At 36.8% G+C, this 27,508-nt stretch overlaps 2 protein-coding genes across 2 annotated transcripts in view; one reads left to right on the top strand and one right to left on the bottom strand.

The window, feature by feature from the left end:
• xrn2 (5'-3' exoribonuclease 2) overlaps window positions 1–21,502 on the top strand; it is a 29,450-nt gene extending 7,948 nt beyond the window's left edge. The window contains exons 16-31 of the mRNA XM_067384430.1: window positions 690–731; window positions 865–959; window positions 1,826–1,961; window positions 5,379–5,486; window positions 5,618–5,707; window positions 7,827–7,899; window positions 7,988–8,071; window positions 8,232–8,329; window positions 9,101–9,180; window positions 9,307–9,363; window positions 9,824–9,892; window positions 10,025–10,153; window positions 11,048–11,208; window positions 18,927–18,966; window positions 21,220–21,337; window positions 21,417–21,502. Of these exons, the coding sequence (XP_067240531.1) occupies window positions 690–731; window positions 865–959; window positions 1,826–1,961; window positions 5,379–5,486; window positions 5,618–5,707; window positions 7,827–7,899; window positions 7,988–8,071; window positions 8,232–8,329; window positions 9,101–9,180; window positions 9,307–9,363; window positions 9,824–9,892; window positions 10,025–10,153; window positions 11,048–11,208; window positions 18,927–18,966; window positions 21,220–21,337; window positions 21,417–21,479 (1,443 nt within the window). The 3' untranslated portion in view covers window positions 21,480–21,502. The remainder of the gene's footprint in view (window positions 1–689; window positions 732–864; window positions 960–1,825; window positions 1,962–5,378; window positions 5,487–5,617; window positions 5,708–7,826; window positions 7,900–7,987; window positions 8,072–8,231; window positions 8,330–9,100; window positions 9,181–9,306; window positions 9,364–9,823; window positions 9,893–10,024; window positions 10,154–11,047; window positions 11,209–18,926; window positions 18,967–21,219; window positions 21,338–21,416) is intronic.
• Window positions 21,503–22,808: 1,306 nt separating this feature from the next.
• nkx2.4b (NK2 homeobox 4b) lies at window positions 22,809–24,490 on the bottom strand. The gene is made up of 2 exons (XM_067383296.1): window positions 24,148–24,490; window positions 22,809–23,389 (listed from the first exon to the last, which is right to left on the bottom strand). The coding sequence occupies exons 1-2, from the start codon at window positions 24,488–24,490 to the stop codon at window positions 22,809–22,811; spliced, it is 924 nt and encodes a 307-aa protein (XP_067239397.1).
• Between the last annotated feature and the right edge of the window lie 3,018 nt (window positions 24,491–27,508).

Genomic DNA, 27,508 nt, shown 5'->3' with positions numbered 1-27,508 from the left:
AAGTGGTGGTTATAATGCAACGAAGGTCTTACGGGTGTGGAACGACATGAGGGTGAGTTATTGATGACAAAGTTAGTTTTGGGGTAAACTAACTCTTCAAATTGATCAAAAGTGAGAGTAAAGACATTTATAATGTTACAAAAGATTGCCATTTCAAATAAATGCTGTTTCTTTTTTTTGTTTTGTTTTTTTGTTGTTTCTATTCATCAAATAATACAGGACAAAATGTATCATGGTTTAAATCAGCTTATTATAATGATTTCTGAAGGATCATGTGACACTGAAGACTGGAGTAATGATGCTGAAAATTCAGCTTTGATCACAGGAATAAATTACATTTTAAAATGTAATTTAATTTTAAAACATAATTTAATAGAAAAGTTATTTTAAATTGTAATAATAGATCACAATATGACTATTTACTGTGGTTTTTCATTTTTGCATCAAATAAATGCAGCCTTGGTGAGCTTTTAAAAACATCAAAAATCTGAACAACCCCAGACTTTTGCGCATAATTATATAAGGTTTTTGAGCTCTTTTGCCATGAATTCCTGAGATTTTCAATAAGTGTAGGATTTTGGGTGTTCCGGCAATTAGATACGATTTCATAAAGTTTTGGTCACATAACTTGCTTATTGTTCATGCTTATTTTGTCATCTTGGTTTAATCAGCTGTTTCTGTATTTTCAGGAAGCAGCTCAGTCCTTGAGAGCCATGATCAAAAATGGAAAGGCATGTATCTTTTTCTCTCACTCCTGCTCTTTGTACAAGTTTTTGAAAGGGCTTAGCTTTGACAAAGTCTATGAGCTCAGAACATGACTGTCATTGATATAGTGTATAACAGCATCACTGTCCTTCCTCTCAGGGTGCTGCTGGAGCCAGTGACAACATGGAGACTCGTGGTGTGAAACGTAAAGCAGAGGACAGTGACAGCGAACCAGAACCGGAAGATAATGTCAGGTAACAACACAACTCTAGGAATTCAATTCAACATCGTTAGAAATAGTCCTCCTTTGTAGCATGCATCATAATGCTGTTTCATTGCTCTTTGTTTTTCTGTTTTAAAATACAAGAGCATATCATGTAAATGCCAACTAAACCCTTTCAGTTCTGGTTTGGTGAGCCTGAAACTAGCTTAATTATACCAGCCTTCCTTAAGACTGCTTTTTTTTTTGACTAATCATCAATGACACTATTGTCTTTTTAGAACTGCAAAATTTGAATTTCTCATATTTGATTAAGTTTGTATCCATTCTGTTATTTTCCTGTTTATTACAGTGAAGCTGCCTCGTAACAATACATTTTATAAATCTCTATAAGAAATAAAGGTGACTTGACTTCCACAAACTAGTCGACTAGTTGCACATGCCTACTCAAATGTCTGCATGAGTCATGCAGGAGTCTGACGCTGATGCGTGTCCGTGCCGCCAGTGATTAATACAGCGAATGTTTCAGTGATTAGCTTTCTAACGCATTCTAAATCGATTGAGTTCAATTGGTATTCATGGAGGTTTTCTGTGTCCCCGGTGGGATGCTGTAGAGGTTACACTAGACAGATGCAGCTCATCCTTGATTATGTGAGCTGCATTTCCAGAGCATGTCAAAATATCCTGACCAGCGCTAAGGTGGAAAACAAGTTTCCCATCGCCCCTTAATGGAGCCCGTCAAAGTGGGAAATTCTCATAGGCGTGCATATGCATAAAAGTGAACCCGCTCGATTTGGCACAGGAGAGGCTGGTTTGGGTTTAATGAATTCAGGCCTTTGGAGAAGATGACAAACTGTGAGAGGTTTATGTATCTGTGATGGTGTTATAAATGTTTCTCAGGTTATGGGAGGACGGCTGGAAACAGCGTTACTATAAAACCAAATTTGATGTGGATGCGACGGACGATGAGTTTCGTAAGAAAGTGGTGAAGTCGTACGTGGAGGGCCTGTGCTGGGTGCTCAGATACTACTATCAGGTAAGTCACTGGTACACACCTGAACCTGAAGGTTTATAGCCTTTAAAGTTGACCAGTTATTATAGCTATCCTCATTATTTCTTCCATTAATTGGATATTCCACTTCGTTCTCCTTCAAACACTGTGTAAAATAAATTTTTGTGTAAAAATGGATTCAAATACAAATAAAGAGGCCCAGTGTTCATGCAATTGTGAACCATACTCTTTTTGCTTTCATAGTGTAAACACTAGAGCTGCAACTAACGATTTTGATTAGTTGGCTTATTTTTTAAAAATTTGATTAATCGGATACATTTTCTTTTTTTTTTGTACAAAAAACACATTGCGCGTCCTGCCCAATGTACTTCAAACAAATGTGCCTAATGAATGCTATGAAAACATAGTGCTTAATGTATTAGACTACCTGTCATAATAAAGAAAGAACATAAATATTTTATGAATCTATCAAAAACATTTAAAGCTAAACATGTTATTGCCTATTGCTAGGCAAATAACAAACTGAAGCAACTAAAGTCGTTATTCACACATAACATCTGAAAAAAAAAAACCTATAAAGTGCTTTACTTTTTGTTCTGCCTTTCTTTTAAAACAGTAAAATCGAAAATTCATGGATAACAATTATTATATTGTAGCATTAGAAATGCTGCTGTGACTAAAGAACACATACTGGTGGTAAATTGGGTAGCAGAGGTCTAATAAATTTAAGCACTATATATTGTGAATATAGTGTAAATCTCTACATTACAAACCAATATAGTAATAAATATAATAAAAACACACTCTGTGTTAACAAACAGGCAAGATAAATGTTCTGCAGGAGCATACACATTCACTCTGGACACAATCACCTCTTACTGTCATTTCTTTATCCTGTAAGTGTAAGAAACGTCTTGTTTAAATTACATGTTCTTATCCCTTTACAGTTACTACTCTCTTAAGATACTTGAATGACATGTTGATTTTTAAATCTAAATTTAACTTTAAACAGATATTTCAGCAAAATTAATATTTTTTTTGCGCTGAATATTGTCTCCCTCTCTACTGCTGTCTGACGCAGGTCTGCGCGCCGGCGCTCATTCAGTAAAGTTTGAAGTTTAACACAGACTGTCAGGACGAGCCTTTATGCAAAATGGAAATGTTTGCATGAATTTGTAACATTTATAGATAAGGATACAGCAGTAGAATGTGCTGAGGAAACGCATGCATCTGTCAAAGCGCCTGACGGGCAAGCCATTACACTAATGCATTAGCTTTGAAGCTTAAAATAAAGGATTCTCATGTTTTGGGCAGTTTGGATCACGTACCTTTCCTGCAGCAGCTCACTCATTTCCTTCAATATGTTTAGATGCGTTTTTGTCAGTGCTGTAATTTGATGCAGCTGTCATGTTTTCAGTGCATGGTGGGCAGACGCAACTAATCGATAATCAGAATCGTTGTTGATTTTATCAAATAGTTGTTGCAGCCCTAGTAAACGCTCGTGATCAAATGTGTTCGGACAACCGCAAAAGACCGCCTACTGACCTAACATATAAACATTATGGGAAGCGCGCTAGCTGGGATTTAAAAACGGGATTCAAACTATCACTGTCGGAACTGGCCAATTAGCTTGGGGGAAAAAACAAAACACAATCAGCAATGAAAATTCATGATTGGTGCATTACTTATTTCCTACTTTTCATTCTTTTATCTTTTTCACTTACAAGTCAGAAATGAAGTTTCCACATTCTGTTTTAAAGTAGATCCAGGAAATGTTACAGAATATCCTCTGCTTCATCTGTTTGTTCATCAAATCTAGGATCAAACAGCTTTGTGCTGTGTTTGCGCTGCTCCTTGAGCCAGTTAGTGTTACCTAGTTGAGTTTTAATGCAGGGTCTTGATCTTTAGCTTTAAATTCAGTCATTAGAGCTCCGTTCTCTCCAGTAGATCTCCGGTTGATTAGAGTTCTGTGTGCAGGGATTTGTCCACAGTAATTGGAGCTCTATATATATGCGCGGCCTGCACTTACTCCATGTGCTCGGCGGATGAGAGCCGTCCCACGGGAACCGCTGAACAGATTCGTTATGGAGTCTCGCTGCTGTGTGAGATGCATTTGCTCCCTTCTGCCACATATTCGCTGATTTGCGCACACACACGGATACACACAGACGCTGCCAAATGGTAGATGTTCAGGGGCAGATCTCAACATGGCTTTTATTTACCCACATTAGGGTGTCTATTTTTTCATTTGAGGGGTCACAAGTATAATTTCTATTGCATGGATTTTCTTGCACCTTTTTGCTTTTTGCCACTTGACAATGTCAGTTTAAATAGGGGAAATTAATAGATTGGTTGACTCTATAAAGCAGGAAGCTGCCTCTGCCGTTACTGGCGCACCGAAGAGATTGTCAGATGTTCTCACTCATAAATCCAAAGCATCTGTAATGTTTTGTTTTAGAATGTAAAAATTGTTAGTGATTTTTGATGTGATCTAATTTGTGTATATTTTGTGTAAAAAAAAAAAAAAAAAAAAAAAAAAAAAAATGTAGTAATAAGCTATATTATCGCACAGCAATATATTTAAAGTTGGATTTATCTGCACATATAAAGTATATACTATACAGCAAATCTCAACTGCTTGGTTTTTTTTTTTTTTTTTTTTTTTTATATCACAAAATGTAAACTACATTAACATCCATCTCTAATCTGCTAAATGCGACAAAGGCACGAAGATATTAAGCTTTTGAAACTTTTTTGTGAAAAGTTCTAAACAAGTAAAATGTAATTAATAATAAACAATATTTACCTACATGTTGTTTTACAGAATGTAAAATGCCAAACATGGACACTGAGTAGCGACTCAAATGAATCCTTGAATATTTAGAGCAGATTCATTGTAATGTACCATTTGAAAAACAAAAAATGATTTTCAGTACTGTAAACCTCAGTAAAAAAAGAAAATGCAGGAGTCTGACACTGACAAAATTGTCCCTCTTTAATGCATTTTTCTGGTTGTATTTGGATCCGTTTTGGGGGGTTGTACATTTTAAAAGTGTATCTCTTAAAAAAAATAATAATAATTGTAAATGTTCAAGAGTATGCTAGCATGAAAGGTTACAAACATGGACTAAATCCACAAATTTTGGTGTTTTCATGAGTGTGTGTGTCTTTTGTTGTAGCCCTTTTGGCTTTTTCTTAAACTGTCTGGTTTAAATGCCCTCCTGAGTGTTAATTGAGCTGTAAATTTGATGGTGTATCAAGGTCTCCCATTGACAGTGTAAGTGTGACGGGCTAATAGAAGACGTCTTAAAAATGACTTGGATTGAAGGTCTTTCAAAATTGAGGATTTCTTTTTGAAGTAATTGAAGATGTATTTAACTTGTTTTTGTGTGGTATGACAGTCAAGTGTTTTTTTTTTTTTTTTGTGTGTGTGTGTGACAGGGCTGCGCATCCTGGAAGTGGTATTTTCCCTTTCATTATGCTCCGTTTGCCTCCGACTTCAAAGACATCAAGGGCATGTTCAGTGATTTCGAGAAAGGGACCAAACCGGTAATTTGAAACTCATTGCATTGGCAGACAAACTCTGTTATGCACGATTTGTTTTGACTCAGTGTTGCAATGTTGTTCCTGATGTGTTGACTATTGATTTACTCAATGTCATAATAATTTTTCATCTGCAGTTCAAACCTCTGGAGCAGCTCATGAGTGTATTTCCTGCTGCCAGTGGAAACTTCCTGCCGACGACATGGAGAGCCCTGATGACGGACCCAGTGAGTGGGAGATTTACCTCTGACTTCTTATACATGAAACTGCATTCACAATGCTTGGGGAAAAAGTTTCACTCAAATTGCTATTAAATTTCACAAACAATTACAAAGAAATAGCAAGTAACGCATTATAACAAACAGGACATTTTCAAGTAGAAAGACTGAAATGGTATTTTCTTGTAAAACGTACTCCCATCATTTTTTGCAGTGAATTTTCAAGTGAAACTATTTGATTTTGTCTATTGGGAATTTGATTTGAAAGAGGCATTGATAGGCAGATTTATTCAAATGTACCCAAACGTATTCATTTTATTTATTTATTAAGATATGCCCTTTTTTTTTTAAAGAGGCCCTAGAATCAAAAATTGAATTTATATTGGCATAGTTAAATAACAAGAGTTCAGTACATAGAAAAGACATACATTGAGTTTCAAACCCCATTGCTTCCTCCTCCTTATATAAATTTCATTTGTTTAAAAGACTTCCGGAAAACACGCAGATCTCAACATAACACCGACTGTTACATAACAGTTGGGATCATTAATATGTACGCCCCCAATATTTGCATATATGCCAGCCCATGTTCAAGGCATTACACAAGGAAAGGCAGTATTAACGGCAGATGGAGCAATAATAACTGACATGATCCATGATTACATGATGTTTTAGTGATATTTGTAAATTGTCTTTCTAAATGTTTCGTTAGCATGTTGCTAATGTACTGTTAAATGTGGTTAAAGTTACCATCGTTTCTTACTGTATTCACGGAGACAAGAGCCGTTGCTATTTTCATTTTTTACACACTTGCAGTCTGTATAATTCATAAACACAACTTCATTCTTTATAAATCTCTCCAACAGTGTAGCATTAGCCGTTAGCCACAGAGCATAGCCTCAAACTCATACAGAATCAAACGTAAACATCAAAATAAATACTTTACTCACATAATTCGAAACATGCATGCAGCATGCATGACGAACATCTTGTAAACATCCATTTGAGAGCTATATTAGCTGTGTGAACTTTGTAAATGCACTGTAATATAGTCGAGAGCTCGTGTGGCAGGGAGCACGCCATTTAAAGGGGCGGTGCTGCCAAAATCAGTGTATAGTTAATGATGCCCCCAAATAGGCAGTTAAAAAAAATTATTTAAAAAAATCTATGCGGTATTTTGAGCAGAAACTGCACAGACACATTCAGGAGACACCTTAGACTTATATTACATCTTGTGAAAAAGCATTCTTGGGCACCTTTAAAAGATGAAATACAAGTCTCTGGTGTCCCTAGTATAGGTCTGTGAAGTTTCAGCTCAAAATACCTCAGATTATTTATTGTACCGTTTTGTAAATGCCCAATTTTTGAATGAAAGGAAAAACATGCTGTTTTTGTGTATGTGTCTTTTAAATGCAAATGAGCTGCTGCTCCCCGCCCTGTTTTCCAGAAGAGGGCTCTGCCTGTACAGCTCGTGCCTCGGATACTCATCAAACCAAACAGATATTTTGTTAGTTTTTGGCAATCATCTCTATCGCGACCTCGCTCACGTGACATTACAGTTCTTCGTCACCATGAAAGTTTATAGTCTGCATGCATTTTAAAGCCACATCCGTCTAAACTTCTGATATATGGTTTTCTGTGCGCACACATCTAAAGCATGCGCACAGAAAGCTGGCTCAGACGGCACGTCCTGTGAGTATTAAACTAAGTTCTCAATCACATCATATTGTGCTTAAACTGTCTTAGACACACAATATATGTCAAAAACATAAATTCACAAACAAAATCGATTTTTGTCTGTGAACACAAACGGCAGGAAAAGAAATTGCACTTGTATATTAGATCTGTGTATTAAAATGAAAGCAGCATAATATACTGTACTTACTGCTGCATGCATGTTGTTAATATGAATCCAAAAAAAAAAAACCAATCACTTGCTGCTGTTGATTTGAATAATTTAAGTAGCTTTAAGTATCTCTTAAAAATTAATACAATTATTTTAATATTTGTTTTGATGCCTAGCCATCCATAGTCATGCAAAGTAACACCAGGTACATTTGAGAGTGTAAATTGTATTCACTTTGAAATTTTCTTTCTCTTTGTAATTGTCTTCATCTGTCTTTAACAGGAATCCTCAATCATTGATTTCTACCCCGATGACTTTGCCATTGATTTGAATGGGAAGAAGTACGCCTGGCAGGGTCAGCGCTTCATTTTGAGCTCCGAATAGTAACAACGAGTGCTGTGTTGTTTTCAGTCATTGTGATTTTGCTCTCTTCCTCACAACAGGTGTTGCTTTGTTACCGTTTGTGGATGAGCGGAGGTTACGGGCAGCGTTAGCAGAGGTCTACTCTGATTTGACCCCAGATGAGAGTAAGGCATATACCTTCATAGCCAATAAGCAGTATATTACTGAATGTCTAAATGAAGTCGAGTGAAAATACTTGGCAATTCTTGTTCTGTCCTTTTAAAATATTTTTTTGCTTTGAAGTGGTGTTGTAATCTAACTGTTCCATCTGATGGTTGTTTTCAGTGAGAAGGAACAGTCTGGGAAGTGATGTCATGTTTGTTGGGAAGTCCCACCCCCTGTGTGATTTCATCCTGGAACTCTACCGTGCAGAATCTCATGAGGTACTGGTCTTCCTGTAATCTTAACCCAAACTACTCATCCAGCCATAATTTAAAGTTTTTGATGAGTTAATCATGATTTTGGCTGCCAATGATTGTGATTAAAATGAGTTAAAATGAAAATGTTCTCATTTTGTGTAGTATCATTAATCCAGCATGCTGATTTTCTTTGTGTGCTTTTACCGCTCCCTAAAAGCACCAACAAATAAGCAAACTATAATATATGAATGATAATGGTAACACTTTACAGTAAGGTTCCATTTGTTAACAGTAACATTAACAATGAGCAATACCTTTAGTACAGTACTTTTTAATCATTAATGAAAATAAAGCTGTTCATTGTTAGTTCACATTTGTCCTTTAATAGATTATTTAAATCCAAATGTATCCGTCTAATTAGTTTAAAGATTAATACATTTTTATTAGTACATCTTAACTAAATGTTAAGCATAATATATCAAATGTGTGACTGCAGAAGAGAAATAGAGATTTTTACTTATTTTATTTAATAATCTTATTTTATTTTTTTTTTTTCAAAAAACAAAAATCCACTTTTTAAAGACTTTTTTAAATAGGTTCAATAAAAGCATGAAATAAATGGGTAATTTTTTAAATGATCATGATCTCAGTGTTGACCAAAATAATTGTGATTATGATTTTTGCCATTGTAGAACATCCCTATATTAAAAGCAATCAATCTTAACCAAAATCTTTAGTGTGAATGATCCTTAGTTTGTTGTCTCAGTCTGTAATTTCCTATCTTCTCTCTTCAAGGGCACTGAGATCCCTGCAGAGTTTTGCCATGGAATCCAAGGTACATTAAATCTAGATGAAGACCCTATTCTACCAGATAAGTAAGGAGACAACACTTTATCTTGTTTCTTGATGCTTTGTTGTGTCATTACCTGGGCAAAGTCTGTTGAGACACTTGAGACTAAAGCTTTGCAAATCCTGTGAAACATCATTTTTGTTTTCCTCAGACCAGTGGAGTCGCCCATCCCAACGCTGAGAGACATCCGCAGCAGCTGCGCTATTGGGTAATAGTTTGTTTTATGCCTCAACCAATTATCTACTAATGTGCAGCAAATATCATCTGATTCATAGGCCTGAACCATATTGATTTATTGCTAATCGTTTGCATCTTTCAACCTGTTGCTATTTTGATTTGGTTTATTAGTTCATGTATCAGTCTGATATTTTTAAGCCATTGGCTACTCAAGGACTCGTATTTGTGTCCTTCCAGAGACAGACATGACCATCTCAAAGAAGCGTGGTTGTAGAATTGTAGTGTCAGGCATTGAAACATTGGCCTTGTCCTGCCGATATTTACTGGTTCCTCTAGAGGTCAGACACTGCATAAAACCCACAGACGTTAAACAAAAACTTTATATGAAGCTCCTCCAAACTCTGGACTGATGCCGTTCATCTGAATGGCTCTGAAATGAGGTATATCCACTTAAAATTTGTACTTAAATACTGATTGTTTCTGGTTGGCAGAATCAAATTCAAGGATCCACAGTTTGGTGATGGTTTTGTTTTCAAGGCTGTTGTCCTATCAGGAGCAAAGTAAGTGCTGCACTATTTAATGAAAATGCATAAATAAAGACCTATTGAATATCTGCACAAAATGGATGGCCTTTTCAGTGATGCATTGATGTTGAATATTTTATATTTATGTATTACAATTTCTCTCTCCAGGATCCCTAACAAGGTTCTGAAACCAGGTGATTGGGAACAGAGTAACCGCGGCCCATGGAGACCTCAGTTGGGATTCAACCCAAACCGCCAACAAGCCCATCTGGACCAATCGGGTTTCAGAAAGCTCAAGTAAATCATGAAAATCCCACAGAATCCATCAGTTTATTTGGTTGAATCCTTGCCTTTTAATGTTTTTTTAGTGGCGGCGTATAAAAAAAAATAAAATTAGTGCAATAGTTTGTATAAAATGGGCTAATTAAACATCTGGTGAATTCAGGCTTCAATAACAAGAGATGAATTATGCATGGTGTTTAGGGGAGACGTATGCAGATGAAAGCCCACCAAAGACTTAATTTCTTAATGAAAGCTGTTTTTGGGTTTGATTGGATGGTGCAGACAGGTGTTCTTGGACTTTAAGTAGTTCTGTAATCTACGTTTACACTTTGAAACCTCTATTTTTCAATCCTTGTTTCTTTGTCAGAATATTTGGCATTTAAGGTATAGTTACATATTTTAGATCAGGGGTTATCAATTTTTCCCACCCAAAGCAGTATTATGTATTTATATACTATATGTATTTATATATGCCCCCCCCCCCCCCCCCATTTTTATTAGTTTTAATTGCTTTGAAATATTTTATTTTAGCTCTTATTTCGGTTTTAGTAATTTTAGTACTGATTTCAGTTATTTCCCAAGGCAACATTTCATTTTTAGTTTTTCATCACGTGTATCTATATAAATAGCTATATAAATGTATGAACTAATTATATATATATATAAAGTTATTTCCTTTTTTTTGCTTTATTTCACTTAACATAAACCATTTTTTAATACTTTTAGTTATACTTAACGATAGCAACACTAACCAAAAGACCCCCTCAGCCAACTTGGGGACAACCAACCAATTATGGACATTTAGAAATAAATTTTGAAAAATATTATATTAAAATTTTGAAATCCTTACAGTACCCTCCAGAGGCTAAAAACCCTGAATATCAACATATTTCTTTCTTCTCTTTTCAGTCACCATGTGGGCAGAAGTCAAGGGGCGGGTCATTTTGGCCACGGCCCTCCTCTCGAGGGTCAGCATAGGGGCGGTCAGTACAGCAGTGCCCCGCCCCCCAGAAACTATCACCAAGGAAACTACCGTCCACCCCAGAGAGACCATTACCCTCAAAGCCAGTGTGAGTTTAAACTTTCCTAGAGTAAAATCATCTTTTTAGATAATTGAAAAATTACCACAAATTAGAAAATATTTCCCAAAAACTGATGGCTATAATTATATAATAATTGCTGATGTACCGCTAAGCTTAATTTTTTGCATCATCATGGCAACATGAGCATGCAGTTCCCTCTTTTTGCGCACGTTTTTGTTTTCCACACACAACCAAGATCATTTGGCTGTCAAATTTAACTTAATACGATACGCAATTTCTCATACTATGATATAAGGCTTTTTCATACAGTCCACTTTTGTTTCAATGGTCCAGAAACAGGCCTTTGTGTCTGAGCAGCATTTAATACAGTAGTTTGGTGACACCAGGGGACAGGAGTCGCTCTTGATGTGTACAGTGACCTGTGCTCGTGAGCAGCTCCTGTGCTGCTCTCCTCCGCCGTCACTTTGATGTGCCAATTTGCAAGCTGATGAATAATCGCATCTGTGGGCGAATGGAAGCCGCCCTGCTGCCACTTGATGCAAATAGAGGTTTGGGGGTTTTTGCTGATCACTGCTGCTCTTCAGTGGCCTGTGGACTCCAGCCCTGATGCAAAACCCTTCAGTTAAACATACTGCACATTAACCGTCCCGTATGCCATTCATGTTACTATGGATAAAGCTGGGTTCACGCTGTACAATTTGGCCATCTGAGATGAATGTTGAGAATCCTAAATGATTCCTCTGATCCTAGGCCAAAATCTGAAGTCTTTCATCGTTAGTTTGACTTGTTCACCGACAGCTGATTAATGACCATTGCAATCAAATTTTGCCTCAGACAAAATTCTCCCGGTGTCAGAAAATTTAACACACAGTCCTGCAGTGTGGCTTCTCCTACGACAACCGTCAAATCAGAAACCAATAGGAGTGCCGAACCTGATGACGGAATTAGTGAGACAAAAACAAACCATCACTTGCTTGACACACATCGTTTTTGCTGGCTAGCCACCATTTCTATCCTGCATGTAAGGCAGCTCAGTCACAGAACATGTCACAGATTTATGAGGTAAAACTCCAGACGAGTCTTCTTTCCTGCATCTTTTTAATGCGTCTTGACTGACATGAATGGCAACTGAGATCCCACAGTGTGACATGAGGATCAGGTTTGTACAGTCTGACAACTAGACTTTTATAAATCATACAGTGTGCACCTGACTAATAAAGATTCAGGATTTTTGCCTGCATCTCCTGTTGTTTTTGATATTTAATTCGCTCCACCAAAGCGTTTTTCCCGCTGCTAGCTTATTTTTTTTTATTATTTGCGTGCCTATGCGTTGGCATTTTTTACCGGTTGCCGAGAGTTGAGGAAGGTTCAACTTTGGGTAAAACGCTGCACCATCACGGTCACTTTGTAGCCAGCCGTCCAATCACAGTGGAGTAGGGGCGGGACAAATGCAACACCGGCTAACCACCACATTCTGCTTGCACAACGTCATCTGATGACGACAAGCATAATTATTAAACAAATGAACTTAAAACAAAAGCCAGAGCAAATACTTTATATTGTATCAACTGTATGTAAATGTGTATAAATGTATTTTTTATATATATATATATATATATATATATATATATATATATATATATATATATATATATATATATATATATATATATATATATATATATATATATATATATAATAAATAAAATATACAGGAACAAACTATCTGTGAAATGAGATCCTAGTAACAATTTCACGGATATTTCATATCATAGCAAGCAAAAAAAAAAATGCTGTGCTGCCAAAGCGCTCTCAAGCGGCCATAGCTAGCCATTTTCAGCTAGCTAAAAACGCTTTAGAGAACACGTGGCCTAATTGTTACATTTCACTACTTAAAATGACTCGTATCGTGTACGATCAGACTTTGATCATATCACCCAACAATAATTGTATTAAATAATCGTGATTTCAGTATTAACCAAAAATAATCGTGATTATGATATTTGCTATAGTTGAGCAGCCATACAACTTCAGTATGTAGTGTACAAGTCAAGTTTAGCTTTTATGGTTAAGTATAGTTTGTATGTAGGGCCCTATAAAATCCGTTTTATTTTTTCCCAAATTCAATTTTTTCCGTTTTTATTTATTTTTTTGACTCCACTTTAATGGTTAAGTTAAATTTTTAGTAATCAAAAAGCATGTCTAATTTATTGAAATAATGAATCTTGTCCAATTAACCAACAATTTAATAAAAGTTTAACAATTTTTTTTTTTTTTTTTTAGGGCCCTACGTTTTATTCTTTTCCCTCAAATTTAATTTTTAGTAAAATTGTTTTCCGGTTTCCATTTTTATTGATTTAATTCCATTTTAATAATCAAAAAGCATGTCTAATTAATTGAATTCTTAAAAACAACTATACTAATTAATTAAAAAATATATTTTTATGAATTTTTTTTTTTCTTCAGAAGTTCTGTTGTGTATTAATTTTTATTTTAATGGTTTGCCTAGAGCTTTGAGTTTCTCTGTGTTTATGACGGTAGTTTTCTCAAACGAAGCGGTTAAATGCTGAAGTGACTTTCAGAGCAACTCTGGAGATGAATTTGTGCGTTCATATAGTGAGGCGACAGAGGACGAAAACACTGCGCTTCCGCATCATTCATTTCAGAGTCACACAGGCATGCAGGATTCATGTTTAAATAGTCTTTTTGCGGTTTAATTTTCAGTCACTAGTCTATATCGCAATTTAATTTGTGTACTGACCTGATTTTAAATTCATTCATCAAAAATTTTACTATATAACGCGGAATGTCACGGAATTTGTCAATTCCGTTTTTGTGACTGGATTCCGCGATTCCGTGATCGCGGAAATTATAGGGCCCTGTGTATGGTGCTTTAATTTGTCTTTGGAGCTAAAACAGCCACAGTCTCTATTCACTTTCATTGAATAGAGCAGCATGAGCATTTCCCCAAACATCTCCTTTTGTGTTTCACCTAAAAATGAGACTTTTCTGAAATTTAACAGTTTTGTCAGTCGGGTAGTCGCATTGCTGGTGATTTGTTTCTCTAGTGGAGTGTGTCTGTCTGCCAGAGCGCAAATCCTCGTTAACTTTTCCCAGCTCGCTGTCCTTCTCCCTCTCCCTCCTGCGGTGTCTGCTCAATGCAGAGTTCCCGAGACGCTCCGAAGCCTTTTGTTAACCCTAATCAAAACAGCTGGTGCTAAAGGACCAACTAGTGTATTACAGTCCTGTGGTCTTCATTCTATGGATATTGATAAGCTGTATTGTAGAGGTTCATTACAGGCTCATTACAGAGATCAGGGTCCATCTGTGTGTACGTCTGCGCTCTGGGACGATGTAATCCCTGTGTTAAGTTAATGAGAACACCGTTTACTGTTGTGTTTTTAATGCGTAATCCTATTTGGGCTTTGTGTCAACTGGCTTTAACTTCCCAACATTCAGTGTGTGGACTGCAGTCAGTGTTTATTGAGAGCAGGATGAATTGGCTGTAATTTTGTCTTTCGTTTGACTGGTTGTGAGATGAGCTGGGATGAATTAGTTCTTGATAATGGAGGTGTAAGTGGGTGGTCTGGCTTCTCTCTCTCTCTCTCTCTCTCTCTCTCTCTCTTTGGTCATTAGATCTCACACTGGATTTTTGGAGGTGTTTATTGCCTGCCAAATTAAATGTCTAGGACATCTGACAGCATCTGTTGCATGCTGTTGATCACCACAGAAAATTTTGGTCTCGCCCCATTGATACCTACTGTATATGCATTACTATAAAAAAACAGGACAAGACATTGCAGCTGAAATATGCAAAAGTATAGCAATATTATGGTCATTTAAGACTTATGTCATTTATAAATGTTTGGTAACATTCTCTGTGAAGTCATTTCCAACTTTACATCTCCATTACGACCAATTCAAGCACTTGTACTGTGTTTACCATGTAGCTTGTATTTATGCATTTAAAGGGATAGTTCACCCAAAACTGAAAATTATCCCATGATTTAATCACCCTCAAGCCTTCCTAAGTGTATGCCTTTCTTCTTTCAGATAAACACAATTGGAGTTATATTAAAAATATATATATATATCCTTGCTCTTCCAGCTTTATAATGGTAGTGAATGGTGATCCTGATTTTTAAATCCAAAAAAGTGCATCTAGCCATCATAAAAGTAATCCATATGACTCCAGGGGGTTAATAAAGTTTACTTGCTCAAATGATGAATTATACAACTTAAACATTATAACTGCTTATGACATGTATCTGAACGAACGGCGCTGAAACAGTCTTTCGTGACATTTGAATTCTCTGCTGCAATGCAATCTCATGCCTAATACAGTGATTGGATTATAAGCAGGGCTTGACATTAACACCCGCCAACCCTCAAAATGCGGGTGTATTTCAGCAGTGGCGTGTAATGCAGTCACTCCTACTAGACACTTTGGTGGGTTGAATTTTATATATAATATATATACATTTTTCAATTGTTGTCTTTTAAAAAGGCATCTGAAATTTTTTAAAAAACGTGCAGTGTAGTGTCAAATCGATTTTGTTCTCACACCCAAAGTGCGCACACATAAGGCTGCCTCTCAATACTAAATAGTTATTTTTTGGTGCTTTTTGCACTTAAACAGTCAAATACACACAAAATAATTTCAAAATGCCAGTCTTGGCGAGTATTCACATAAACACAGTCAGTTGCTTTAAATGAATGTAAAGATTAGAGAAAAGAAAACATGTATAACAGTATAATGGATCCGTGCATCAGGCCTTAAAGTGACAGCAGCCTAATATACATGCTGCCAAATAAAAATATCTATACAGCAGTTTTTCCCCATGGTATCTGTCAAAATTGTAGCCAGTGAAATTGCTGAGTGGCTAGTAACTTTGGAAAACCACTAGCCACAGTGACTAAGCAAAAAAGATAATGCCAAGCCCTGATTATGAGTTCATCCTCATGAATAAAAGCTCAGAAACTGATGACGTAGACGCGTGCTCTCCAGCCACGGCAGCCAATCATCACTCCGAATTAACACACACACACACAAACACACACTGTTTGGAAGAACGAAATAGCGCTGAAAAATAAATAATAAATGCTATTGTTTTAATTGATGTGCAAACCTGTACATATCTGTTAACATCTCAAAATGTTTTAGGGTTTCACGACCCTTTAAAGCCCTCTCTGTTCTTGCCACATCCATAGACTTTCTTTGTAAGCACGTTTACTATAAATGCAGTTGTTATATTCCAGGTCATTCACCTAGGTCATTATTTTTAAATCCGTAAAATCCTGTTGGCTTCCAAACGGGGAATAATTTTTTTTCTTTCCGTCTTTGCTCCACCTTCAAGCCTACATTTGTAAATGACAGCTTTTTCTTTTGGGCTGAAGTTCTTGTCTTTGTCCCTCTCTTATATATTTATATATATATATTATACATACACACTCACACACACTCACACACACACACACACACACACACACGCACACACGCACTCATCTCTGCTCCTGCCCCTATAAAACAAACAGCTCGGAGCCCCGCAGCTGGTGATCGCCTTGGCAACGGCGGATCAGGAAAGAAGCTGCTTGCTACTTTTTTTAAAGTCTGTCTTTGTGAAGGACCTGCAGCGCTGGAACTAGAGCACTTGAGCTCGCCGCAGCGCCGGCTGATGAATGCTTATTTCATTTAGCACGGGAAGAAATGCAAATGTGCCACTTTTGACGTCCCCCACCCCCCAACACTAAATCTTGTTCATATTACCGAACAACACGATTCACTTCATCTCTGAAACTGTTTCCCCTGAAGTTAGAAGCTGATACAAATTAGGTTAATGAATTCTATTCAATTCATTTATTTGTTCACTGTAGCTTGGTTTTTGGTGGTAGTTGTTTTGGTTTGTGTGTTTTCCTTCCTGAAAATGCTGCTTAATGTCAGTGAATTTGATCAGTTTCATTTTAATAACTTCCCATTCAAAAGTGTTTTTGTAGCATTTGAAATATTATCCTGTTTAGTCAGTTGTGGCACCTCCTTCAGAAAATCATTGTAGTTTTAGATTCAAGGTTCCACATTAAAGCACAAATTGAATTGAAACTAGATTTATTATATTGTGAGTGGTACTTGCCCGTCCAAAATTGATACAAGAATGTAAGGGTTTTATGGGTGCTTACCAGGGTGTCCTAAGGTGTTTTAGTGCCACTATGTGGTTTCTAAGGTGTTCCAGTTGGTTGCCAGGATGTTTCTAAGGTGTTTTGAGTGTTAAGTGGTTTCTATGGTATGCCTAGTGGTTGCTAGGTTGTGTCAGTGGTTGTTAGTGCTGCAGTGTGATAGCTATGGTATTTTAGTGGTTGCTAGGGTGTTACTAAGGTGTTTCAGTGGTTGTTAGTAAAGCCTTAGGAACCACAATAAAACTGTGCTAATTAAACATTCACTAACAACCACGGAAACACCATAGAAACCACTATAAAACTGTTCAATAAAATAAGCATTCACTAAGGTGTTTCAGTGGTCTTTAGTGCTGCTCTGTGATAGCTATGGTATTTTAGTGGTTGCTAGGGCCTTACTAAGGTGTTTCAATGGTTGTTAGTGCTGCAGTGTGATAGCTATGGTATTTTAGTGGTTGCTAGGGTGTTACTAAGGTGTTTCAGTGGTTGTTAGTGCTGCAGTGTGATAGCTATGGTATTTTAGTGGGTGTTACTAAGGTGTTTCAGTGGTTGTTGGTGCTGCTATGTGATAGCCATGGAATTTTAGTGGTTGCTAGGGTGTTACTAAGGTGTTTCAGTGGTTGTTAGTAACGCCTTAGAAACCACAATAAAACTGTGCTAATTAAACATTCACTAACAACCACGGAAACACCATAGAAACCACTATAAAACTGTTAAATAAAATAAGCATTCACTAAGGTGTTTCAGTGGTCTTTAATGCTGCCCTGTGGTAGCTATGGTATTTTAGTGGTTGCTAGGGCCTTACTAAGGTGTTTCGGTGGTTGTTGGTGCTGCTATGTGATAGCTATGGTATTTTAGTGGTTGCTAGGATGTTACTAAGGTGTTTCAGTGGTTGTTGGTGCTGCTATGTGATGGCTATGGAATTTTAGTGGTTGCTAGGGCGTTACTAAGGTGGTACAGTGGTTGCTGCTTTCATTTATTGCTGCTTTCATTTAGCAGAGTTTTATAGTGGTTACTAGGATGTTGCTAAGGTGTTTTTGTTATGCATTTGCTGAGGTGTTCTATTGGTTGCTTGCCAGGGTGTTCCTTAAACTTTGTTTAATGGATCTGCGCAAACATTAACAATAAAAGTGTTCTTTGTTTGTTATATTAATTGAGATAAATACTTTAATGCGTTAACAATGAGCAATACATTTTTTAATATTAACTAATAGAACCTTATTGTAAAGTATTACTGTTTTTCAGTGTTTTTTTTTTTGTTTTTGTTTTTTTGTTGTTTTAAGCATTGCTATGCAGTTGCTAAGGTATTCTATTGGTTGTTGGGGAGTTCCATGTGGTTGCCAGGGTGTTTCTAAGGTGCTATGCAGTTGCTAAGGTATTCTAGTGGTTGCTATGGGGTTCTATAGGCTGTGTCCTAAATATCTGGGGTGAAAATTGTCTGGCCATTTGAAAAAGAAAAACCACACCTCAAGACGCATGATTTGAGGACTGCTTCATGTCTGGATCGCAGATGCACACGTGTTCTGTACTGGGACTGCCACAAATAAAACTCTGATCACCTGTTTTCATCTTCACAGATTCCAGACAGCCTCCAGCGATGACCACAATGCATAACAGGTAAGATGTTTTCTCTTTACTCATGGCCACATATTTTCAGTCCTGAAGGTTATTGCAAGGTGTTCCCACAATGCACCCGTGACGGTCTGCGTTATACGTGCCTTCATGAATACAAGAATCCGAAACAACCAAACAGACTCCAGTTACCTTTTCCTCCCTTCCTGTGTAGGATACGAGTTATTGATGTTCTTCCTGGGGGGGCCGGATTGGAATTAGTTTCTCTGCGCACTAAACAAATGTTCTCGTAAAGAGGTTTGCAGGGCTTAATGAGGCTGCACTAATGCGGTTGCAGTTCTCTGTCTCTTGTGCGCAGGGGCCGCACAGAGCCGCCATTGATTCTGGCTCCAGACCACTTCAGGGACTAATCAGCTTCTTTTGGTTCAACTTTTTAGGCCCGGCAGCCCATTGTGGCCCTGTGTCACCTTAGGTCAGTAGTTATTAGAGCAGAGTTTCTTTAACCGTCCGGGACGGAGCCGAATGAACCTGGAGGAGGGATTATGGATTCCTCAGGAAGATTGTGACCTGCGTCAGTAATGAGGGATGCTGGTCTTTCCCCATCGCTGCTTTAGAGACCGATAGATGTTTGGGAGGCGTGGGTAGGTGAGCCGGTTTTGTGGTCGAGCGCTGGTTACTGCCGTGTTATTCGTAGAATTCAGGAGACTTTAGTTTTGATGCGGAGGAGTGAAGTGGAAATCAAAGAATGAACTGGACTTTGCATTTCAAAATGCTGCTTGAACGCCTTGAGCTGAAATCTCTTTATTTGTACTGCTTGGGCTTCTTGTAGTTTCAAATGATACAATGAAAGATTAGGTTTTTCTGATGTCTAGAGGGAAAAAACACAGAAAATATGATTATCTGAGCCTTTAAGGAAACTGTAGAAATATCTATAATATAGTTAAACTAGTACACTGTCTTTCAATATTTGGAGACTTTCTAAGTCTCTTCTGCTTACCATGCCTGCATTTATTTGATCAAAAATACAGTAAAAAAAACGAATTTATAAGCGATTAAATTATTTTTAAATCTCTTTTTAATATAGCGATTTAAAAGAACTGTTTTCGGTTTGAATATATTGTAAAATGTAACTTATTCCTGTGATCAAAGCTGAAATTTCATCATCATTCAGCATCAATTTCTTCAGTGTCACATGATCCTTCAGAAATCATTCTAATATGCTGATTTTGCTGTTCAAGAAACATTTCTGATTATTATCAATGTTAAACAGTTGTGCTGCTTCATATTTTGTGGAAATGATGCATTTTATTTTTCAGGATTCTTTGATTTAATAGAAAGCTAAAAAAAAAAAAAACAGCATCTATTTGATTTTTTTTTTTTTTGTTGTTGTTGTTGTTGTTTTGTCAAATTTAGTGCTGTCAAACGATTAATTGCATCCAAAATAAGTTTTAAATGAGGAATGCACCAAAATGAAATTTTCATGTGATACCGATAATTCTTTACATTTGAAAGCTGATAACCGATATTTGCAGATAAAACTCAATCCAAATTTTTATATAATTTGAGAGCCTGATTACAAAAAGTTTCACCATGTCCCAAGCACACAATTATAGTTTATGCAGCCTATATGACAGACTTGCGCTGCACTTGTTGCACTTTTTTGAAGTAATTTTCAATCATATTTCAAGCAATTCAAAACAACCGTGAACCGTGTGCATCTGAAGCGTCTCAGCTGAAGGAAATAATCCATTATTTATCAGCTTTAATATATCGGCCAAATTTTCTTATCGGGCCGATAAAGATAATATTAAAAAATGAACACATATCGGCCAATACCGATATATTGTGCATCCCTAGTTTAAATGTGTGTGTACTGTGTGTATTTGTTTTTATAAAAATACACACTCATACATGTATATATTTGTTTACTCAAAAATATATAATTTTGTGTTTTGTTAAATGTATACATAGTAAATATACACAGTACACACATTATTTAAACAAACTTTTATTTTGGATGATTAATCATTTGACAGCACTAGTAACATTTATAATGTTGAGTAATTATAATTACTGTTACTTTAATCAGTTTCATGCATTCTTGCTGAATAAAAGTGTTAATTTCTTTTTACAAAAAAATACCTGTATTTATCAGGGTGTTTCAGGGGTTTTTTTGTTGTTGTTTTTTTTTTATTATTACTCAGGTTGTAGTTTTTTATTCTAGTGTATTTTATTTTCATTTCTTCCGTGAGAGTGTTTAATGTGCCCTTTTTTTTTTTTTTTTTTTGTCCTCCACAGGTTCCAGGATAGCAGTTGGGATCAGTCTATGCAGTCTCAGGGTGCTGCGTACCAGCAGAACCAGCAGAGAGGACGAGGAGGAGGAGGAGGAGGCTGGAGAGGTGGACAACAACGGCAGGTCTGAACAACTCCTGATCACTTGATGATGAAACCTCATACATTGGTCTCCGTGCTCATGGAAACCTCTTGTCTTTCAGGGTTATAATTCTGGACGGGGTAATGCGTTTCCTCTACCACCAAACCGCTACACCTGGAACTGAACTCTGTCTTATATGAGGGGGGGGGGGGGGGGGGCTTCTTATTTTCTATTCCAAGCAAACATTGTCTTTTTTGGGCTATTGATTTGTAAAGGTTTTCTGTTTTTTTTTTCTTGTTTTACTGACAAAATATTCTCATGTACTGATTTTTAAGAATACGCCTGTAAAACTTGTGAAATACACATAAGAGACAAGACTGCTGAGTTTGATCTGTTTTGTGTGTGTGTGTTTGTGTGTGTTTTATTAGGCATTCATTAGATTCTCAATTTTAATTGTTTATTTTAATGTAGATCTATTTATAAACTCCTAATTCATATCTGTGGTGAGCAGAGTCAGTTTTTGTAGAGCATTTTAATCTTTAAATTAATATTCATAGCTCATCTCTTGGCAGTTATAGATGCAGATCGACATTTTGAGTCTGTTTAAATTGAATTAATTGATTAAACATGAATAAAACCGAGTCGAATGGAATATATGACAGTGACGAGTAAATCTGCTCCTATTTTAATAAAAAGCTGCACTTTCTGTTTTAATTTTTGATTATTATTTCTTTTGAATCGAGAAATCAGATTTGATTTAACAACGCAAAACACAAAGGTCAATACACAATTTAAAACTTTTAATTTTATGTACTTTGTTTCTTAAATGTTTAATAAAATGAACGGTAAAAAAAAAAAATCTTGCTGTAGATTGAGAAATTATTTTGATGTCGCAAGATTGATCGCAAACTAAAATACGAATTCGTGCTAATTCGTATTAAAAATGTGTATTTTAAATCTAAATCTTATTTCTGCAATTATATTTAGTGTAATCAATGAGATTTCATTGGTCTAATTTGCAAATGTTATCAGTTTTTTTTTTTTTTTACTAGTATTTTAAATAAAAATAATGCGGATAATTGTCTCTTGATTTGCTTTTTGAGGAACCAAAAAAAGAAAAGGTTTTACACTTCCAGTGGTTTCTTTCATATTTGCAGCACTCATATTTATTGTTTTCCTTTTAAACTTACAAAAGACTTCAAGAAAGCATTCTTTGTCCAGTGTTAGATATTTACACAAAACATTTCATCTACAGCTTGTATTTTACAAAGCAACAAAAACGATGTCGGATTAATGGCATCACACTAAACTAGTCTTCATCACACACACTCGCACGCGCGCGCACTCATCCGCGTGAAGCTTTTCATTCAATAATGATTTAGAGTTACAATCCATACAATTCACATGAGGGTCCTGCATCAGACGAGTACTGTTTAAAAATGATTTAAAAAAAAAAAAAGTCTGTGGAAATTCACATATTGATCCGTTTCTCTGGTGATTGCTGGGTGAGATGTCACCATGTTCTGCCGTACAGCAGGTTGGAGCTCACCATGCTGCTCGTGTACTCGATGAGCGCGGCGTCAGTCTGAGAGAGGCTGTTCATCAGAGGAGGACTGGGCGACATTTCCTCCAGATCCTCGGCTGAAGCTAAAGTCTCACTGCCCATCACGTTCTGCACCTGCTGATGGACGGGCGTCGGCGTGCTGGACCCGTTCTGACACGGTTTACCGTCCTTAACGAGCACGGGCACTGCCACGCGCCTCGGCGACTGTTGCGCGCACAGGTTTCCGGTGTCCGGCTGTTGGGACGCTTTATCCTTCGCCTGGCGCTTCATTTTATATCTGTGATTCTGGAACCAGATCTTGACCTGGGTCGGGGTCAGGTGAATCATGCTGGCCAAATGTTCCCTCTCCGGTGCCGAGAGATATTTCTGCTGCTTAAATCGCCGCTCCAGCTCGTACACCTGCGCTTGAGAGAAGAGCACGCGCCGTTTCCTCCGCGGCGCCGCGTGTAAAGTCACCATAGATTTACTTGCATCCATGCCCGGTAATGTTCCCATGTTCATGCCCGCTGAGGGACCCATAAACCTGGAGACTTGAGAGAACAAGCAGATTAATATTAGTATTGAGGCGTAGTCAACTCATAAAAGCCTATTATTTACTATGAAACTAAAATTAGGCTATTTTAATTCATAATTGATAGGCTATAAAAACAAATCATTATATTCTATAGCATATAGGCCTAGCATTTTTTTTTTTTTTTAATTAGTGTTTTACGGGAAATATACGTCCACATATGTAGGCCTATTATAAATTAAATCAACAGATTGGAAATAAAAATTTGAATTAAAGAGATTTAAAAGTGCAAAGCCGAAAAGAGAAAGGAATGAAAGGAAATTGTATATGTATTTCTATTTACATTGGAAAAAATGCTATAGGATTTTTTACTCAGAAATGGCTCTAAATTCCACAAATGATTAGAAAGAAGCGGCTAGAATTAAACGTGAAATATTATTCCCTACTCTAATAATTTATTTACAGCTCCGAAATATCATGTTTACTATCTATCTATCTATTTTTATTTCAAGGTTTCTGCATGCAATGCATTATATATAACTTGAATGAAATACAAGACATTTCCATAAGCCTCATTAATCTGACAGCTTGACAGAATGTAAACAAATAATGTTGTTTTTTTTCTCTTTGAGAATTAAAGAGACGCTAATTCTAAACGGCAAAAAACCTTCAAAACATGCCAGTTTTCATTGATATTTACCAGTTAAGATTTACAGAATAAATAGTCCATTTCATCAGTTAAGATATAGAATGAATTATCCTTTTCATCTGACTCACTTGTCGGGTATCTCGGCTCCGGGTTCGAGCCGTACCAAGCCGTCGCCGTCGCGCCGTTCCTCATGCTCTCCTGGTAGGACGGCAGGTCTCCCATGGCGCCGAGAGTCCCGTTGCAGTATCCTCCCATGGCGCTGTGCGAGAACTGAGAGTGCGGCATGTGGTAGGTGTTATGGCTCATGCTGTGCTGCTGCAGGTTCGCCTGAGACACCTGAGTCTGTCTGTACAGAGGAGACGCCAGGCTCGCGCTGCTCTCCATAGCTGCAAACTTCTTGAAGGTCTCCTCGATCGGGCTCAAAATATCGCTCACTGAGAAAGGAGTTGAATGTTTGGGGCTAAAGGACATGGTTCAGCCCGCGAGCGAGTATGCTGAAGCTGCCACAAGCCCGTGGATGTGCGCGCAACCGCCAGACGCCAAGTGTCCTCCGTGCGTAACCGCGTTCTCTGAGGTCCGAGTGTGCGCCCTGGAGAAAGAGGCGAGTCCTGGACGCTCTTATTTCTGCCTTATTCCCGTCAGACTGCTGCTTTACGACAAACGCGAGGGGCGGAGCAACGAGCCAAACGAGCCATTGACATCCTAGTAATTGAAGAAAATACTCGCGGAGCAAAAGATACACAAAGAATGCCAGCAGAAAGCAAATTTGTATCATTTTGAGCTTCCAAGTGGCGTCAGCTTTTTTTTTTTTTTTTTTTACATCAATCTATCCGAGCTTTCGCATTATGATAAGTGGCGCTCACAATCTGAATTCTCCTCCAAACATGATCGGAGATTTCTCTTTATACAAACTTGAGAGCTCAGTTTGACATGTATGATGTCAAAGCTTATTCTACAATTTCACTTTCACGGTTTGTGCTAAAAATCAGAAGAATGTGATATTCATTTGGTTTGAAATAATGAAAACCATCAATATGAACTGCAACTCTGTGCGTTCTAATTAAACCGAAGCAAAACCGAATTGGCGAAAAAGTCTAAATTGTTTCTTTTTAATCTATACACAAGTATAAAACTTTATAAACTCTTAAAACTAATCTTAAACTACCGGTTTAGTACATTATTGCTTACGCGTAGGCCTATTTGCGTTACTTACAAGAAGATGTCGTAGTATATTTCAAATTCGTGCCTATAAGTGTGGTATTTTTCAGTATGCAAATTGAGGACCCCTTACCCCTGTAGAATATGAAGTCAGAGGGCATGGCCAACAGCACAAAACACAGCCGTGTGTTTCCAGCTCCACAGTCCGCAGAGAGAAACGTGCAATTTGTGTTTTTGTGTAAAAAAGAGCGAGTGAAGGAAAGTTTCTAAGTTGTGAATATTCCTATATTTCCTGCATTTTTTTTTTTTTTTTTTTGCCTGAGGAGTCAAAGGCAGAAGTTGGAAATGAAAGCGCACAAAATATGCCAGGTAATCAATCGATATGTGCTAGTTTAGTGTTTTATAATGAAATAAGAAATTGTCTGTGAAATCATAAAATCAAAGCATGTTTTACAGGATCCACAAAAGCGTTTATTCGAGTTCCTTCTTGATCATTTAAATTCCGTCTGTTTTTGTTTGATAAGGTCTTAACTTTGGCGCGTTCTTGTGATTCAAATGAGTCCATATGGAAGAGACAATTAAACACTGAAAATGTTTTTTCGAAAAACGGATTTTTCTCTGGCCGCGTCAGGCAAGATAAAGAACTGAAGGGGATATTTTATTTAGTCGTCCACAGGGAAGGAAAATGCAAAACAATTCATGTTTATAACGCAACTGAAAATACAAGTCTTGAAACAGTTGCATTATTTCCAAAAAAAAATGTCATGAAACGTTTGGAACGGGTGAGAGGAGCGCGTGGCGCGTGGCGCGCAGTGCAATGCAATGATGCAAATAAATCATACGAGTTTTCTACATTTAAACTTGTGCAGCATAGGGATACAGCGAGTTCATTAGATGACTTTAATGTGGAAAAAGCGAACTGGAATTTAGCAGACCTTCCAAAACAACAAAGAACAGATTTTAATCGATTGCGTAAAATACAAGCATGCAGACATTATTTTATTGCCTATATTATTACTTTGTTTATGTTGATAAGCTTTAGTATTTAAAATATGTTAAACCACCTGTATTAAAGGTTTCATGAACTCATTAAACAGTTGTTGGATGTTTGTGGCTCAGAGGTCCAATCGGAAAGCACGCAACCACGAGACCTTCTTTGTTTAATCTTCTTTATTTTGTCCTGGTGAATCTCCAGGTGTACATGTGGCACCGTGGCGCTGTCGAGGACGCATTCCAGCCTGTGATGAGGTGAAAGGTCCAACGCAAGTGACAGAGCACTTAAACAGCCTTTCTTCTGCAGTCTCCCGCAATTAATGTTATTGAAGGACTGAAATGATGCTAATAGTTAGACAGAAAGCCTCTGGCTGTGTGGAAATACATGTATCTAATCAGTTTGCCGTTGCATTTGAAAATGTGTAAGTTAAAAAGATAATCTGAAAAATTCCCTGCAGTGATGTGAAATGAGGTGAGGTCTGAATGAATGATGATAAAAATCATCAGCCTAACTGTACCTTTACATATTTCTTCATGAGCTCCACGAACAGATTTGACTTAATAAAGATTCGAACTGAATTGTATAGGCCTATGCTTATTTTATTTTTCATGTCTCATTAATTATAAAAAAGTATATACTTTAAAGATACTTATTTTTATTTCTAAACTGTTCATCATCATTTGCGTAAACAAAATTAAACGACTCAAACGCTTTCAAACAAAAATCTAACGAAATAGAAATGAAAAACAATATATCAAACTTCTCTTTTCTATTATTTTATCTGAGGTGATTGGGAATCAAGAATACGTAAAGACAGAGGACTTTTATCCTATCAATTTCAGCTTCAGTTTGGGGAAGAGGCCAAAGTTCTCATGTAAACATTCTTTTTTTTTTTATTTTATTCTTTTTTCCCTTTATCGCTAAATGTAGGCTATATTTACCAAATACTGGTAATGTCTTTCCAAAAACTAAAGGAAATTTAAAAGAAGATCGATTTTGTTTTGCTACAAAACTCCAAAGATTTGCTTGTGCATGTGCACAATGCATGTTTATTACGTTTGTTCGTGTTTTTCTTTCCTTATAAAATACACATAAATCTTAAATATGTCATATTTAGGTTAATTACATATTATAATATGCACAACTTATATAAAAATAAAGTTTACATGTTTAATATAACCAAATATATCCCCTGAACGTGTTTTTTCCTCGACATCTCGACATTACCAATATATCTTTACAAATTAGCCTAATTATTTATTTTTAATAATATCCACAGTGACGTAGTAAAACTCAAGACACACCATATGCGTTATGAGGCAACATACTGTTTAAAA

Source organism: Chanodichthys erythropterus, chromosome 4 (assembly GCF_024489055.1).
Source record: "Chanodichthys erythropterus isolate Z2021 chromosome 4, ASM2448905v1, whole genome shotgun sequence".
NCBI classification, from domain to species: domain Eukaryota; kingdom Metazoa; phylum Chordata; class Actinopteri; order Cypriniformes; family Xenocyprididae; genus Chanodichthys; species Chanodichthys erythropterus.
Note: the sequence above shows the minus strand (reverse complement) of the source record. Positions and strands in the feature narration are given on the sequence as shown.

Coding starts and splice junctions, on each gene's coding strand:
- nkx2.4b (XM_067383296.1), bottom strand. CDS start 24,490: ATGTCCTTTAGCCCCAAACATTCAACTCCTTTCTCAGTGAGCGATATT. Junction 23,390..24,147: donor GGAGCCGAGATACCCGACAA/GTGAGTCAGATG, acceptor TGTTCTCTCAAG/TCTCCAGGTTTATGGGTCCC.